The following is a 16,589-nucleotide window of genomic DNA, read 5'->3' on the forward strand; positions in this document are numbered from 1 at the left end:
ACTTTACCCACAGCAATCTCTCTGTTCTGTGACGCACAGTAAATAGAAGTATACATCCGGGGTGGTGGCTTCTGTATCCCCTGCACTGCACAGATGCTTCTGGGTAATACGTCTACATTTTGCAAGAGTTGACAGTGATCCACGTCATCAACACATTACAGCCCAGGCAGCTCATTCTTATGGCAGTGAGGAATTTGTGGTACATCCTTTATAAAGAGGCTATAAAAAGCCCCAGGGCCTGCATGACCTCCATTATGAAGAGTCACATACTGCTTGTATCCACAATCTGGCAACAATCAAACTCAATGAGATATCGTGAGTTTTGCCCTTCCTGAATTTGACTGTCACCCCATTTGTCAATATAAGGTCTGATGACACTACGAATCATACCAAACTATTCAGACTGCCAGGATGATAAGTGCTGAGTTTCCATCACAATGGCTATATCTAATTCAACTGTTTATTTGTGTATTTATGTAATAATATAATTTACATGATTATACTTCATCTATATTCAACAGGTATTCCTAAACTTGCCTGTAACTGCACTGCAGTAGATTGGTTTACTGAAACCTTTACGAAGACCTATGTAGTGGTCCAAATGAAAATGTGTCAGGAAGTATGAAGTAATGCCCGGAATGATCCCATACTGGAACGCATCAACAACAAATGTTGTATCTGAAAGAAGAATGCACAGAAAGACAGAATTACATCTAGGTTCATGTTAATAAAAAATCAATGAAATTTATACACACAAACAATGGACATTATTGACCAGACAAAATCAAATTTTACAGAAATTTTCAACTGTCTAAATATTAGCAAATGAGAAACAAACTAAGAAGTAACAGACGGACTGCAACACACTCAAAATGGATGTAGCAGGAATCAACACATAATGAGCAAAACATCTTTCATTAAGATATCTGCAGTGCACGTAAGACACACTGTAATACCAGATATGCGATTTGAAACTTAACTATGGAATGGATACTGTCGCTCTAAAGTTTACAAGTATGAGAGGAAAATATCATGAGGCACAACTTCTGTTCATTTAGATCAGTTACAATCCCAATCAACACAGTGAAAGCTAAGTACTCCTAAACTGAAGCAGTTCCTTCGGATGTATCACAAACCAAATGCCCCCCCCCCCCCCTCCGTCCCGGCCACACGAGCATTCATTTTCTAGTAGTCTCACTGCCTGCTCAAAAAAGAAAGCCTTCCAACCACTGTTGATTTCTTTTTTGCCAGGGTTTAATACCTTATAAGCAATGAGGAGATCCTGTTGATATCTTTTTTGCCAGGGTTTAATACCTTATAAGCAATGAGAAGATCCTGTTGATATTTTTTTTCCCAGGGTTTAATACCTTATAAGCAATGACAAGATCCAAGTGTTTCACTGACTCAGACCAGGTTTAATAATGACCCAAACTCATTATGATTACATGGGCTTCACTAGGAACAGCATTTTGACAGTGATGTCCGTAAGATTAGTTGTGTCACTATTCTGATGCCATGATCATGGTTCAATAACAGTGACTCGCAGTCAACAGTACTACAAGCCAACAGTCCATGGCTGGCTGAAGCCAGATGGTGCAATTGTTAATGTGTAGAATCCAGAAGATTTATGAAACTATGTTGTTGTTGTTGTTGTGGTCTTCAGTCCTGAGACTGGTTTGATGTAGCTTTCCATGCTACCCTATCCTGTGCAAGTTTCTTCATCTCCCAGTACGTACTGCAACCTACATCCTTTTGAATCTGCTTAGTGTATTCATCTCTCTACGATTTTTACCCTCCACGCTGCCCTCCAATGCTAAATTTGTGATCCGTTGATGCCTCAGAACATATCCTACCAACCGATCCCTTCTTCTCATCAAGTTGTGCCACAAACTCCTCTTCTCCCCAATTCTATTCAATACCTCCTGATTAGTTATGTGATCTACCCATCTAATCTTCAGCATTCTTCTGTAGCACCACATTTCGAAAGCTTCTATTCTCTTCTTGTCCAAACTATTTACCGTCCATGTTTCACTTCCATACATGGCTACACTCCATACAAATACTTTCAGAAATGACTTCCTGACACTTAAATCTATACTCGATGTTAACAAATTTCTCTTCTTCAGAAACGCTTTACTTGCCGTTGCCAGTCTACATTTTATATCTTCTCTACTTCGACCATCATCAGTTATTTTGCTCCCAAAATAGCAAAACTCCTTTACTACTTTAAGTGTCTCATTTCCTAATCTAATTCCCTCAGCATCACCTGACTTAATTCGACTACATTCCATTATCCTCGTTTTGCTTTTGTTGATGTTCATCTTATATCCTCCTTTCAAGACACTGTCCATTCCGTTCAACTGCTCTTCCAAGTCCTTTGCTGTCTCTAATAGAATCACAATGTCATCGGCGAACCGCAAAGTTTTTATTTCTTCTCCATGGATTTTAATACCTACTCCGAATTTTTCTTTTGTTTCCTTTGCTGCTTGCTCAATATACAGATCGAATAACATTGGGGAGAGGCTACAACCCTGTCTCACTCCTTTCCCAACCACTGCTTCCCTTTCATGTCCCTCGACTCTTATAACTGCCATCTGGTTTCTGTACAAATTGTAAATAGCCTTTCGCTCCCTGTATTTTACCCCTGCCACCTTTAGAATTTGAAAGAGAGTATTCCAGTCAACATTGTCAAAAGCTTTCTCTAAGTCTACAAATGCTAGAAACGTAGGTGTGCCTTTCCTTAATCTTTCTTCTAAGATAAGTCGTAAGGTCAGTATTGCCTCATGTGTTCCAATATTTCTACGGAATCCAAACTGATCTTCCCCGATGTCGGCTTCTACCAGTTTTTCCATTCATCTGTAAAGAATTCGCGTTAGTATTTTGCAGCTGTGAGTTATTAAACTGATAGTTCGGTAATTTTCACATCTGTCAATACATGCTTTCTTTGGGATTGGAATTATTATATTCTTCTTGAAGTCTGAAGGTATTTCGCCTGTCTCATACATCTTCCTCACAGATGGTAGAGTTTTGTCAGGACTGGCTCTCCCAAGGCCGTCAGTAGTTCCAATGGCATGTTGTCTACTCCCGGGGCCTTGTTTCAGCTCAGGTCTTTCAGTGCTCTGTCAAACTCTTCACGCAGTATCGTATCTCCCATTTCATCTTCATCTACATTCTCTTCCATTTCTATAATATTGTCCTCAAGTACATCGCCCTTGTATAGACCATCTATATACTCCTTCCATCTTTCTGCTTTCCCTTCTTTGCTTAGAATTGGGTTTCCATCCGAGCTCTTGATATTCATACAAGTGGCTCTTTTTTCTCCAAAGGTCTCTTTAATTTTCCTGTAGGCAGTATCTATCTTGCCCCTAGTGAGATAAGCCTCTACATCCTTACATTTGTCCTCTAGCAATCCCTGCTTAGCCATTTTGCACTTCCTGTCAATCTCATTTTTGAGACGTTTGTATTCCTTTTTGCCTGCTTCATTTACTGCATTTTTGTATTTTCTCCTTTCATCAATTAAATTCAATATTTCTTCTGTTACCCAAGTATTTCTACTAGCCCTCGTCTTTTTACCTACTTGATCCTCTGCTGCCTTCACTACTTCATCCCTCAGAGCTACCCATTCTTCTTCTACTGTACTTCTTTCCCCCACTGCTGTCAATTGTTCCCTTATGCTCTCCCTGAAACTCTGTAGAACCTCTAGTTTAGTCAGTTTATCCAGGTCCCATATCCTTAAATTCCCACGTTTTTGCAGTTTCTTCAATTTTAATCTGCAGTTCATAACCAATAGATTGTGGTCAGAGTCCGCATCTGCCCCTGGAAATGTCTTACAATTTAAAACCTGGTTCCTAAATCTCTGTCTTACCATTATATAATCTATCTGATACCTTTTAGTATCTCCGGGATTCTTCCATGTATACAACCTTCTTTCATGATTCTTGAACCAAGTGTTAGTTATGATTAAGTTATGCTCTGTGCAAAATTCTACCAGATGGCTTCCTCTTTCATTTCTTAGCCCCAATCCATATTCACCTACTATGTTTCCTTCTCTCCCTTTTTCTACACTCGAATTTCAGTCACCCATGACTATTAAATTTTCATCTCCCCCCACTATCTGAATAATTTCTTTTATCTCATCATATATTTCATCAATTCCTCATCATCTGCAGAGCTAGTTGGCATATAAACTGGTACTACTGTAGTAGACGTGGGCTTCGTGTCTATCTTGGCCACAATAATGCGTTCACTAAGTTGTTTGTAGTAGCTTACCCGCACGCCTATTTTTTTTATTCATTATTAAACCTACTCCTGCATTACCTCTATTTGATTTTGTATTTATAACCCTGTATTCACTTGACCAAAAGTCTTGTTCCCCCTGCCACTGAACTTCACTAATTCCCACTAAATCTAACTTTAACCTATCCATTTCCCTTTTTAAATTTTCTAACCTACCTGCTCGATTAAGGGATCTGACATTCCACACTCCGACCTGTAGAACGCCAGTTTTCTTTCTCCTGATAACAACGTCCTCTTGAGTAGTCCCCGCCCGGAGATCCGAATGGAGGACTATTTCACCTCCGGAATATTTTGCCCAAGAGGATGCCATCATCATTTAACCATACAGTAAAGCTGCATGCCCTCGGGAAAAATTATGGCTGTAGTTTCCCCTTGCTTTCAGCCATTCGCAGTACCAGTTACAGCAAGGCCGTTTTGGTTATTGTTTCGAGGCCAGATCAGTCAATCATCCAGACTGTTGCCCCGGCAACTACTGAAAAGGCTGCTGCCCCTCTTCAGGAACCACACGTTTGTCTGGCCTCTCAACAGATACCCCTCCGTTGTGGTTGCACCTGCGGTACGGCCATCTGTATCGCTGAGGCATGCAAGCCTCCCCACCAACGGCAAGTTCCATGGTTCATGGGGGGGTATGAAATTATATACAACTTATTTTGTTTAAAGAGGTTCAAAAATCAGCCAACCAGTTGTAAAATTTGGGCCTTGTTACATCATATGATGGTACCTTAGATTAGATGAAGCTGAGTGGCTCCTGTCATATATAAAATTGACAAAACAAGAATTATCTCAAGCCATGGCTTTAGATAGCAGCCAGATTACATGTATCATGCTTCAGAATGAATGCTCACTAGTAAATGTCCATGGGTAGAGGCTGTAACAGGAGTCACAGGATAAAATATTTGCATACGTTACGTGTACATCATGCTAGAGACTAAGGCCAACTGTTATTTTGTTTATTACTAAAATTTTCTATTTTTGTTTAAAATGCTACATTTCATTGCTTAATCAAATCTTTTTACTATATTAAAATCTGAATTTCACTGGTAATACCCCCATTATGAACTACAATTTGCCAATTGAAACTACTGTCTAATAATATGACATGCAGGTCCACTTACGAAATGGAACATTATACAGCAATTACCTGGAATCTTCTTATAAAAAGGGCATTTCTTCTCTTTTGAAGTATCAGACACATTGTTTCTTCCAGAAATGTTTCTTGGAGCAGCGTTTCTTGGAGCAATACTTTCGCTACTTGATGACACACTTTCTGATGAAACGACCTGCATATCTTCATACCCTCTTGCCTTCATACGATCCATAAGTTTTTTCCACTCATCTTTTGCTGACTTTTTTCCTGCAGAATAGTAAACAACGGGGCTTACAAAAGGAAATATGTATTTTCTCTGCCATTAAGCAATGAGGGGACGTTTGGAGCATAAACAGTGTGGAATCCAATATGTATAGAAAATTGCTATGACTAGATATGGATTGTGAGCGAAATTGTTGGAGATCTTGTTAGATGTGACTGAGAGAAACCATGGAAAGCTAAATGTCAAAGGTAGAACAGGAATTTAAACCTTCAGCTGCTAAATATATGTTCAATATCTTAAAACACTGGGGCACCTTGTTCAATTCACCATTAGCCTGAAAATATATACAGACCAGGCCTTGCAACAGAAAACTAAATATATTCAATAATGTACAAGTCAAATCAGTATAACATTCAATAGTGATGTGTAGTAAAAGTGAAATGAACCGTTACAAAACAATGAAACTTGTACTGTTTTACTCAGACATTTGATCTGTCTCTTCAACTGAGATTTCACTAGAATATAATGCTGGCAGTTCCCAGTGTATATAAAGCACCAGGAGTATAAATGAAATACAAGCTATAAAAAACTACATATACAAAATTTTAGTGTAGTTCAAGGAGATAAAGGAAATACTTTTTTATGTGACAAAAATGTCACAGATACACCGTTCCCTACTAGGGATCCATAAGGCTTTGACACTAGTGATGTTTAAGATGGGTGTTCAAGCTGCTGTCAGATTCTGCTGAAAATGTCATCCACTTACATTAATGCAAAACTGGCATCTACATGTAAATGGTTGTCTAATACACTCAAATCAACCAGAGGTTTTGCAAATAATGGCTGCAGTATCAGCCAAATGGGCAACTAGCTCTTTGGAGTATCTAATACACCAAACACTTCATCTCCCCCTACAAAAAGAAATTCACAGGTCAGGAACATCTCTAAAACAATATTCATCACAGACAGTTTGAACACTGTCTCTGAACATCACTAGTGCGCAGACAGACACCAAACCTAAGACTAAAATTACTGCTTACTGATCATTTTGATTCCGAGAACTGACTTTACTGTTTTGAACATAAAAAGATGATCTAAATACTGACTCATATTTTTCTTTAAAATTTTTTTTAAAAACTAGTTTCCACCATAATCATAACCAGCCAACTCAAATTTATGTATCGTTTTAACTATGGTCAACATATAAAACAGTAAAGGTTTTACATAGAAAACATACACTTCAGAAAAAGAGTGGTGAAGATGAGTTTTGGAGCGATCTTTACTGCTGTCTTTCATTGAAGCTGCATATTTTCATAGTAAGTAAGCACAAATATGAACAGTGACAAATATGGCAAGTTAGCTTTGCAGGCACTGAATTTTTCATGATGGCAACTACTCGATTTTCTTCTGTCAGTCAATCAGAGCACAGGACATGTGATTATATCAGTAGTGAACATTTATATTCTCGCTTGTCACAAATATTTAACTGTTTTTGCAAAAAAATCTAGTCATGGTAACAGACTGATAGTTGTAAACCCATTCTACAATATAAAGGATTTCATGACCTGTGATATTAAACTGTAATGTAAATAACAATTCTGTTCTTTTATAGCATGTACTGTGTTGTATTATGATAATGATGATAATAATAATAATAATAATAATAATAATAATAATAATAAAGATTTTATTGTCTTTAGGCCATTACAGCAATTGACAACGTTAAATGAAGTTACAATTTATAATACAGTGTGATAAGGTATTGACTACTGAAATATTTTAGCTTATATTACAATAAATGTACAGTGGGTCATCTGTTGGATTACTGCATTTTACAGTTGAAGAATTCATTGATATCATAGAACGGGTGGGCAATAAACCATTCATGCAGTCTATCTTTGAATGTATGTTCAGGAAGATCCTGTGTGGCATGTGGCAACTTATTAAATAGTTTGTGCCCTGTGACTTCATAGCTATTTATTGATTTTGATAGTCTGTGGTAAGGCGTGTATATGTGTTTGAAGCTTTTTGTGTTGTAACAATGTACATTTTCTCTACGTTTCACATCTTGTAGGTTCTTCTTCGTAAAGATTAAGACATTGTATATGTAGAGGTTTATTACAGTCATTTCTTCTGCAATAATAGGATGTCATATATGACTACAGTTACCCCCCAAGGTAATGCCATAGGATATTATACTTTGGAAAAATGCAAAATAAGATGATCTGATGTATGTTTCAGGTACACAATTTCTGAGTTGTCTTAATAAATAAATTACTCTAGATAGCTTACTACTAATATAGTTTACATGTTGGCCCCAGGATAACTTTTCGTCTAAATAAACTCCCAGGAATTTAACAGAACTAGGGTCATCAGATAGTGGCTTGTCTCTTAGAGTGAAGATTATCTGCTGAGTTTTATTTTCATTTAGCAGGAAACCATTTGCTCTGAACCAATATGCTGCATGAGTGAGTGTATTTTCAGAACAGGTTTTAAGATCATTAAGATTGTTACTGCTATGAAGAAAAGTCGTATCATCTGCATACAATATAGTGGTGGATCTAATAAACGAGGGGAGGTCATTGATCATTATCAGAAACAGGAAGGGCCCCAGTACAGATCCCTGAGGCACACCTACTTTGACATTTTCTATGTTTGACATTTCCTTACCAACACAAACTACCTGTTTACGGTTGTTGAGATAACCTTTTAATAGTCTGAGACTGTTTCCTTTGATGCCGTAGAATTCTAGTTTCTCTAGTAGTGGCGTTTGCTCAACATAGTCGAAGGCCTTGCTTAGGTCACAGAATGAGACCTGAGCAAAGCCTTTGTTCTCAAAAACTTCGAGGATGTAACTGACTACCGTGTTGATTGCATCAATGGTCGACAGATTCTTCCTAAACCCGTATTGTGTAGCATTAATTATTCCTAGATTCTCAAAGTGAGATGATAATTGTTGGTACATGATGCATTCTATTACCTTGGAGAATGTGGGTACTATTGAAATAGGCCTGTAACTAGATGGAGAGTCTTTATCTCCCTATTTGTATACTGGGACAATCCTAGACAGTTTTAACTCATCAGGAAAATATCCCTCAAGTAAGCACTTGTTTATGCAATGGGTTAAAGGGTAGAGAATGCAATCACACACTTTTTTTAGCAGGTTGCATGATATGCCATATATTTCTAAGCTATCAGATGATTTCAGTTGTTTTATGACCCCTTGTACATATCTTGGCGATACTTCGGAGAAGGTTAGCATGCTTGTATTTAGTGACTGTCTACCCCAGTTTTGGGAGAGTAACTATGATGGACTAATGTCTGGTTTGATAATTGCGTCTCCTATTTCTTTCACTGAATTAATAAAAAACTCATTGAGTGTTTGTGGTGGGATATAAATTTTGTCTTTTTTAGTATCTGTGGCAGCACTGTTAATTACTTTCCAAGCGGTTTTGCATTTATTGGTGGAATTATGTATGCTGTTGGCATTGTAGGTTTTTTTGGCTTGCAGGATGGCTTTTTTGTATTCATTCCTGCATTCCACATAGGCTGATTTGGCACAGTCAGACTTCATACTATTGTATATGTTGTACAGTACCAAAACTTGTTTCTTTAGATCTGTTAGCTGTTTAGTGTACCATATATTTTGTCTGTTTTGAGATCTGGATTTGTGGCTGCTGTCCATTATTTTGATTTTCTTTATGGGAATACTATGGTTAAATAGGGTCAAGAATGCATTAAAAAATCTATCAAATATTATTTTGGCTGGCAGATCATTACTTGATGTGTAATGTCCATCGACACTACAATGGCCAAACCAGTCTCTGTCAGCAAGGGAATTACGAAATGTGTTAATTTTATCCTCAGTTACGGGTCTGGTAATCACAACTGTTGGGACAGGTCTGTTTGCATTGCTCCTATTGAGGGGAATTTTACCTGCATAATTTAGAGATACGGAGTCATGGTCAGAGAATGGGAACACTACAACTTCGCATGAGTTTTCAGTGGTCTTGAAGTTTACAAAGATGTTATCTAAACATGCTTTGTTTCTTGTGGGCCTATTATTAACATGATGTAAATTGTATTGTCTTAGTAAGTTTTCCAGATCTGCACACTACCCTTACATTTAGTAACATCAAAATCAGCATTCAAATCACCTCCTATTGCAATATCATAGTGTAGCCATTTAATATTACTTAATTCACTCAATAGCATGTCCATTTTTTTCTAAAAATATGTTAATGCTTCCCTTTGGTGATCTGTACATGGATACTACTATTAGCTTATGACTATTAATGATTATACCCGTAACTTCAAAGTGCTGTTCATCACACAAGGAATTTAGGTCTAGTTTGGTTATTGTACAATTAAGTGACTGGTTGGAATAAATTGCCACACCACCTCTAATGTGCTCTTTCCTACAGTAGCTATTTACTATACTAGTGCATGACTTTGTCTATTGCTGTAATAGCTTAAAGACAATAAAATTATTATTATTATTATTATCATCTCATCTTCAGAGTACTGCTTGTGTCTTACATGAGCTACCCCTGCCAATTAAAAACGTTCCTGAGTGATAATTACAAAGTGAACCTTACCCTCACATTCGTCACAACATCTCTTACAGTCAAATGAGCATCTACTGTGCTTTTACACATATTTGTGGTGCCTTCATTCCAACTGCTCCCTGACAATGACAATCCCCTTCCCACATCCCCACTCCCACGTGGAAGTGTGAGTTCAGCCTTCAGAATTTTCATAACAGTACAGTATTTTTTTCTCCAGAGGTATATATCTTCTAAAATGACTGAGTCCAGTGAATGTCTACTGGGTTCGTGTCACTGCCTGGTTTTTCTTCCTCTAATGTCAAAGTTTCCATTAATCAACTAGTGCATGTTCACTGCACTCTACTGAAAGAACTGCAGCTAATTTCACTATGTAGTTGAATAATCCTTCTTTCACCCTCTTTGCTGAATGAAACAATGTAAAACAGGACTATCAAATGAAGTTCCAAAATATGTGTACAAACATACACACAGTGCTTTCCGGCTTGCATGGAAATATAACATCTTTCTTGTTGGTTGGGAGGTTTTTTTTCCACTGTAAAATGATCAAAAACAGGAAAAGACAAACATATCCGCTTGGAAATTCTATCTGTACATGTATATTCAGTTTCTAGAAGTACTCAATCATCTGTAAGGTTTTTAATAAGATTCCGTCAGCATTATTTAGTTGGAAAAAGAAGTCTTCTAGGATAATCAATAATCACAACTGCAAAGTATTTAATATAGACAGACATAAATTCCGGCCAGAAAGTCATTACAGAAAAAAGTAACATTTAGCTATCTTGAGGTGTCGGATATTCTGCCAGATATCAGTATTGTCCATGCACAATATTTCAATAATGCCACTCATCTTCATCACCTGCTACCTGAAGCTGCCAGTTGAGTGGAATGGGTCCATTATTTATACCTACTGCCTTATCACTCCATGGTTGGCTCCAGGTATTTTATTTGTGGTCCATTTCCACTAGAATCACCCTGGTATGTCCTGTTTTTGGTTTGGTGCATTTGGTGGTGAGCTGATATTCTGTTTTTGGTCTGTTGTGGCTGACAGCGATCTGGCATTGCGTTCTCAATATGGTCCATATGGTCCACCAGATGCATAGGGTACACACCTCGTCAGACCAAGATAGGCTGACATCGGAGATAGAGACTCTTTGCTTAGTATTCTGCAAAACTGGATACATGGCGAAACGGATTCAGAAGACTACTCAGCCAGCCACTCTGCCACACAAAAGAGAAGAAGAGCAAGATGAAGCAAAGTCTATGGCTTGCCACCTTATGCAGATATGATAAGACCTGGAAGATTCTCAAGAAACATAACACTGTATGTGTTTTGTCTGCCTACAAAAATAAGAGGACTACTGGGAAATGTGTAAGATCACCTTGGTTAACAAAACCCAGGAATCTATAACATACCTTGCCAAAAATGCTATGTCATACATTGGCCAAATGACTAGGGCAGACGACATGACATACCAAGAACATTAGAGGCACAACTGGCTGAGACAGGCAGCTAAATCACCTATTGCTGAGCACTATCAGGAACTTAATCATACTATGATCTTTGAAGACATTAGTTCTGCCACAGACCCCTAGATGATGGGACAGTGTTATGAAGGTGGCAGAAAATCTCATGAATCATGAAACTAGGTAGCAATTCAACAAAGCCTGCCATCCTACACTGAAGGCGTTAAAAATGCAATAGTTGCTACAGCAGAACTAACAAAAAGAAGAACAGAGAATGTGGACATGGGGAATGAACATCAGACAGAGCACCAGGTACACCATCTCAAGAACAGAATGTCAGATCGTGGTAAGGTGTCCCCTGGACACTTTCCAGGAATTCCTTACCTAAAACTTGGCCTCACCATCCTTCCCCAAGTCACTTCCTAACAACACTAATCTTTCATCACAAGAAACAACAGCCATACACAACCTCAAAACAGCTCCTAATCTAATCATCCTCCCAGGAGACAAAGGCTCCACCACTGTCAAGATGAAATGCAGTGACCACCTAATAGAAGGCTTCTAGCAACTGCTTGACTTCTCCACCTACCAGCTCTACCACAGGAGATGATCCAATCCTAGAATTCCAACATAACCTCCAATCTTTACTGAAGTCCTCAGACCTATACCGGAATCTCTCACCCCTCTCCTAACATCCTCTAGATTCCAAAACCATTTCTAATTCCTCATACACTTTACCAACTACATTGTGACACTCAACTGCTTCTCCTTAGAGGGAAAGGGATATAAACAAATATGCAGCACAGCATTAGACACATGCAGGGTACCCCCCCCCCTCCATGCCAACCTTTCTATGGACAATCTAGAGGAAAACTTCCTAGCCTTGTTTGGTTCAGGTTCACTATGAAATCTTCATGATCTCCCTACAACCCCCCCCCCCCCACAAAAAAAAAAAAAAAAAAAAAAAAAAAAAAAAAAAAAAAAAAAAAAAAAAAAAAAAAAAAAAAAAACACCAGCTGCAAACAGATTTCCTGTGCCATATTCCCGATCTCCCCCAATCCTCCCAGCACACACACCCCAAGAATCAATCACAAAGAAGAGACCCCCAACCCTCATCACCCAATACCTTCATGTATTGGAGCATATTCTTCACCAGAGCTTCGGATTATCTTTTATCGTGCCCTGAAATGGGGACATCCTATCCGAGATTCTTCCCACCCCTGCTAAAGCAGGGTTCTGGGTTCTGCAGCCCACCCAACTTAGACAACATACTAGTCAATCCATATGCTAACTCCTGCTCCCAAACCATTGCCACAGGGATCATATCCCTGTGGATGATCCAGATGCAAGACATGCTTATCCACATACCCAGCACTTTTTTTCCAGCCCTGTTACAGGTTTACCTTATCCCATCAGAGGAGGGCCATCTGTGAAAGAAGCCATGTCATTTTCCAACTGTTCATAACTACATCCAAACAATGGTCAACAACAAAGTTGACCATCTGGTGGCATAACATGCAGCTGAGCACAATTGTCTCGATTTCAATGGTTGTTTCACAATGCAGGTCATCTGAATCCTTCCTTCCATCACCAGCTTTTCTGAACTGTTTGATGAACTTTGTAACACATCCTTCATTCCTAAAACCCTGGCCTTAATCTTCATTAACCCACTGCTTCCATACCCTCCATCCAACACACACACACACACACACACACACACACACACACACACCTACCTTATTGATACTATGTCTAGAAGATACTTAATACAATTACTACAGTCAGAGTATGCTAGAGGTAAAATATCTGTCACTTACTCTCTTTATCACCAGCCACAACTGGTTTCTGTGTGTATGAAACATTTGTAGAGTAAGTGCCTCCTGAACTAACACATGACACGACTGATACTTCTTTCATAGGCTGTACAGGTGCTTGTTTCCCAGAAAATCCCAGCCCATCAAGAGATGATTCAAATCTTGGCTCCAAGCACCTCCTCTTTGGCGATGGTGTTTTTACTGTATGTCTTTGATTTGCCACTGTACATTCTACATGCATAGCACTCCGGCAGTTGCACATTTCTACATTTACCTGTAAACATTACAACTACATTTCATTACATGAAAAATGCTGCAAAGGCATTAAATGGGTACAGACTGACAGGAAAAATATGTCATTCGCATAGTCGAGTATCTGATTTTAACTGACTCAATACATTACAAGAAATTAATGTACTAATGGAAACTACAGGATGGAAGTTACAAGACATTATATTATGCTGAATAAACAGTGTAAAGCTTGCAAACTGTCACATATTTTGTAATTACCTGATATATTCAGCATGAAGACATTGCCCTGTACACTTGGATGCTGTAGATTTTATTAAAACCTTTATTTGGCCACGAACAAATGTAGAATACAGTGCTTACGAGATGCAACTGCTTAAACTGTCATCTTCACCTCAGAATACAAACATGCAGTGCCTACATCAAGAGAAGAGTTATCACAGTTTGTCATCACAATACAATACAACATATGTATGTGAAGTACAAACATCTTTTTAGTAATCTGAATATTAAAAAAGATAAAGTAATAATGCCCAATCACAGTATCAGTCAAAATTTTTCAGGCCAAGGTAGCAAACAGTCTATCTGCTGCACATAAGTACACTGCTGAGGGCAGGAGGAAATTAGAACACTTGGAAAGACGATGTCGATTTTGATCTGATGATGGTATATGCCACCAGGAAGATAGTAAATGCACTGATAATTGTTTCAACATCATCCACCAACAGATAACGTAGTGGCATAGCTAACAGAGTGCCATCAGTGTCTACCCTGATGTGCTGCATCAGTTGTGCAACGATGCTTGTATCAGTGATCACATGAACATTCTCACACCTATGGATGAGGTTCTGGATGTCCATGCAGCACACACTCACCATGTTTGTCGAACTGCAATGGAAACATTGGCAGATCATACAGCTACCACAGCACAAATAAGAGGCCATGTGAGCCCAAATGTGTCAACATGAACTTTTGCCAATCAGTTATTAACAGTGGGAATACGAGCATGCACACCTCTAGACTGTCTTCCACTCTCGCCACAGCATCGACATGCACTGCCTGTCTCGTGCCATCAGTGGATCACTTGGAAGAAGGAAGGCGTGCCTTGGTCTTCAGCAATGAAAGCAGATTTTGTCTGCGAACAAGTGAGGGTCATTTCACATACAACATAGACTTGGTGAGTGCTGTCTTGTAGAATGCATTCATCCAAGTCACACTGGCCCCAAACCAGGCCTTATGGTCTGTGGTGCAATAAGCTACAACTCTCATTGACCTCTGGTATTTCTCGAGGGGCGCTAACAGCGCTTGGTACATGCCGAACATTATTAGACCCATTCTTTTGGCGTTCTTGCAAAAGGATGGTGATGTGCTGTTCCATCAGGATAATGCTCATCCACACACTGCCTGTGAAACTCAACATGCTCTACAAGACTTGCAGCAACTTCCCTGGCCGGCATGATCTCTAAATTTGTCTCCAATCAAGCATGTGTGGGATATCCTGGGACAAGAAGTGTTGCTGCAACTTGTCAACCAACAGCTCTTGCAGAACTAAATGAACAGGTCGATCACGTGTGGTACAACTTATCCTAGGACTGGGTGCCAGAGTCAGTGTTTGCACTGTCACATATAGCTACACCAAGAACTAATATGGATGTCTTAGCATAGGTCGATACCTGGTACCTCAGAACCGCTTCTGCTATTGATCTGTAAATGTAATCATTTCAAGTAATCCATATGCACTGTTGCAACAATAAATCTTGAATGAATTGGAAATCTCAAAATGGGAGTATTAATTTTTTTTTCAGCAGCTTGTACTGTAAATGTAACTCTTACGTTGACATTTCATTAAGGATGTTAATACCATAATGATAAAGTGTCTTACAAATTCTCTTGCTGTATACACCACATGTTTATATCCTTATCTGAAGATGACCATTTAAAAATTCAAAACTATTTTCTACACTGCGATCTTGGCCAAATAAAGGTTTCAATAAAATCTACAATATGACAATGGAAACTTCAGGATGGAATAACGGCAATATTACGAAAAGAATAGTTGCTACTTAGCATGTATTGGAGACCCTGAGTCGCAGACACACATAATAAAAAGACTGTCAAACATAGCTTTCAGCCAAACAGGCCTTCATCAGTATAGATAAAACACACACAAACACACACACACACACACACACACACACACACACACACACACACACACACAAGCACAAAAGAAACACTCACACACACGACCTCCCCAGCTGCCAAGGCCAGACTGCAAGCAGCAGTGCATGATGGGAGAAGCTAAGAGGTGGTGCGAGGAAGGAGGAAGCTAGGGTGGGATAGCAGGGTAGGGGTGGGACACAGTAAAGTGCTGGTTGTGGGAGCATACAAGGATGAGGTGGATGAGGTGGGGAGAGGGTAGGGCAGCTGGGTGCAGTCGGGAGGTTAGACAGAGGACAGTTGGGGAGGGGGGGGGGGGGGCAGTAAATGGCAAACGAGGGAAGTAAAAAGACTGTGAGTGAGTTGGTGGAATGGTGGTCTGTGTAGTGCTGGAATGGGAACAGGGAAGGGTGAGGATAATGACTAAAGAAGGTTGAGGCCAGGAGAGTTAAGGGAACGTAGAATATATTGCACGGAGAGATCCCATCTGCGCAATTCAGAAAAGCTGGTGTTGGTGGGAAGGGCAGATGGCACAGGGTACGAAGCAATCATTGAAATGAAGAACATTATGTTTACCAGCATGCTCAGCAATGGGTGGTCCAGTTGTTTCTTGGCCACAATTTATCGGCGGCCTTTAATGCGGACAGACAGCTTGTTGGTTATCATGCTCACGTAGAATGCCTCATGACTCATATCCCCCCAATTGACCTAGATGCAAGACCTGTCCC

General features: G+C 39.2%; 1 protein-coding gene across 1 annotated transcript in view; it reads right to left on the minus strand.

Annotated features, from left to right (window-relative positions):
• LOC126473950 (DNA cross-link repair 1A protein-like) overlaps window positions 1–16,589 on the minus strand; it is a 62,912-nt gene that overhangs the window by 23,853 nt on the left and 22,470 nt on the right. Inside the window, exons 3-5 of the mRNA XM_050101312.1 lie at window positions 13,456–13,726; window positions 5,438–5,650; window positions 538–678 (exon numbers count right to left, since the gene is read on the minus strand). Coding sequence (XP_049957269.1) covers window positions 538–678; window positions 5,438–5,650; window positions 13,456–13,726 — 625 coding nt within the window. The remainder of the gene's footprint in view (window positions 1–537; window positions 679–5,437; window positions 5,651–13,455; window positions 13,727–16,589) is intronic.

Source organism: Schistocerca serialis, chromosome 4 (assembly GCF_023864345.2).
Source record: "Schistocerca serialis cubense isolate TAMUIC-IGC-003099 chromosome 4, iqSchSeri2.2, whole genome shotgun sequence".
Lineage (NCBI taxonomy): Eukaryota > Metazoa > Arthropoda > Insecta > Orthoptera > Acrididae > Schistocerca > Schistocerca serialis.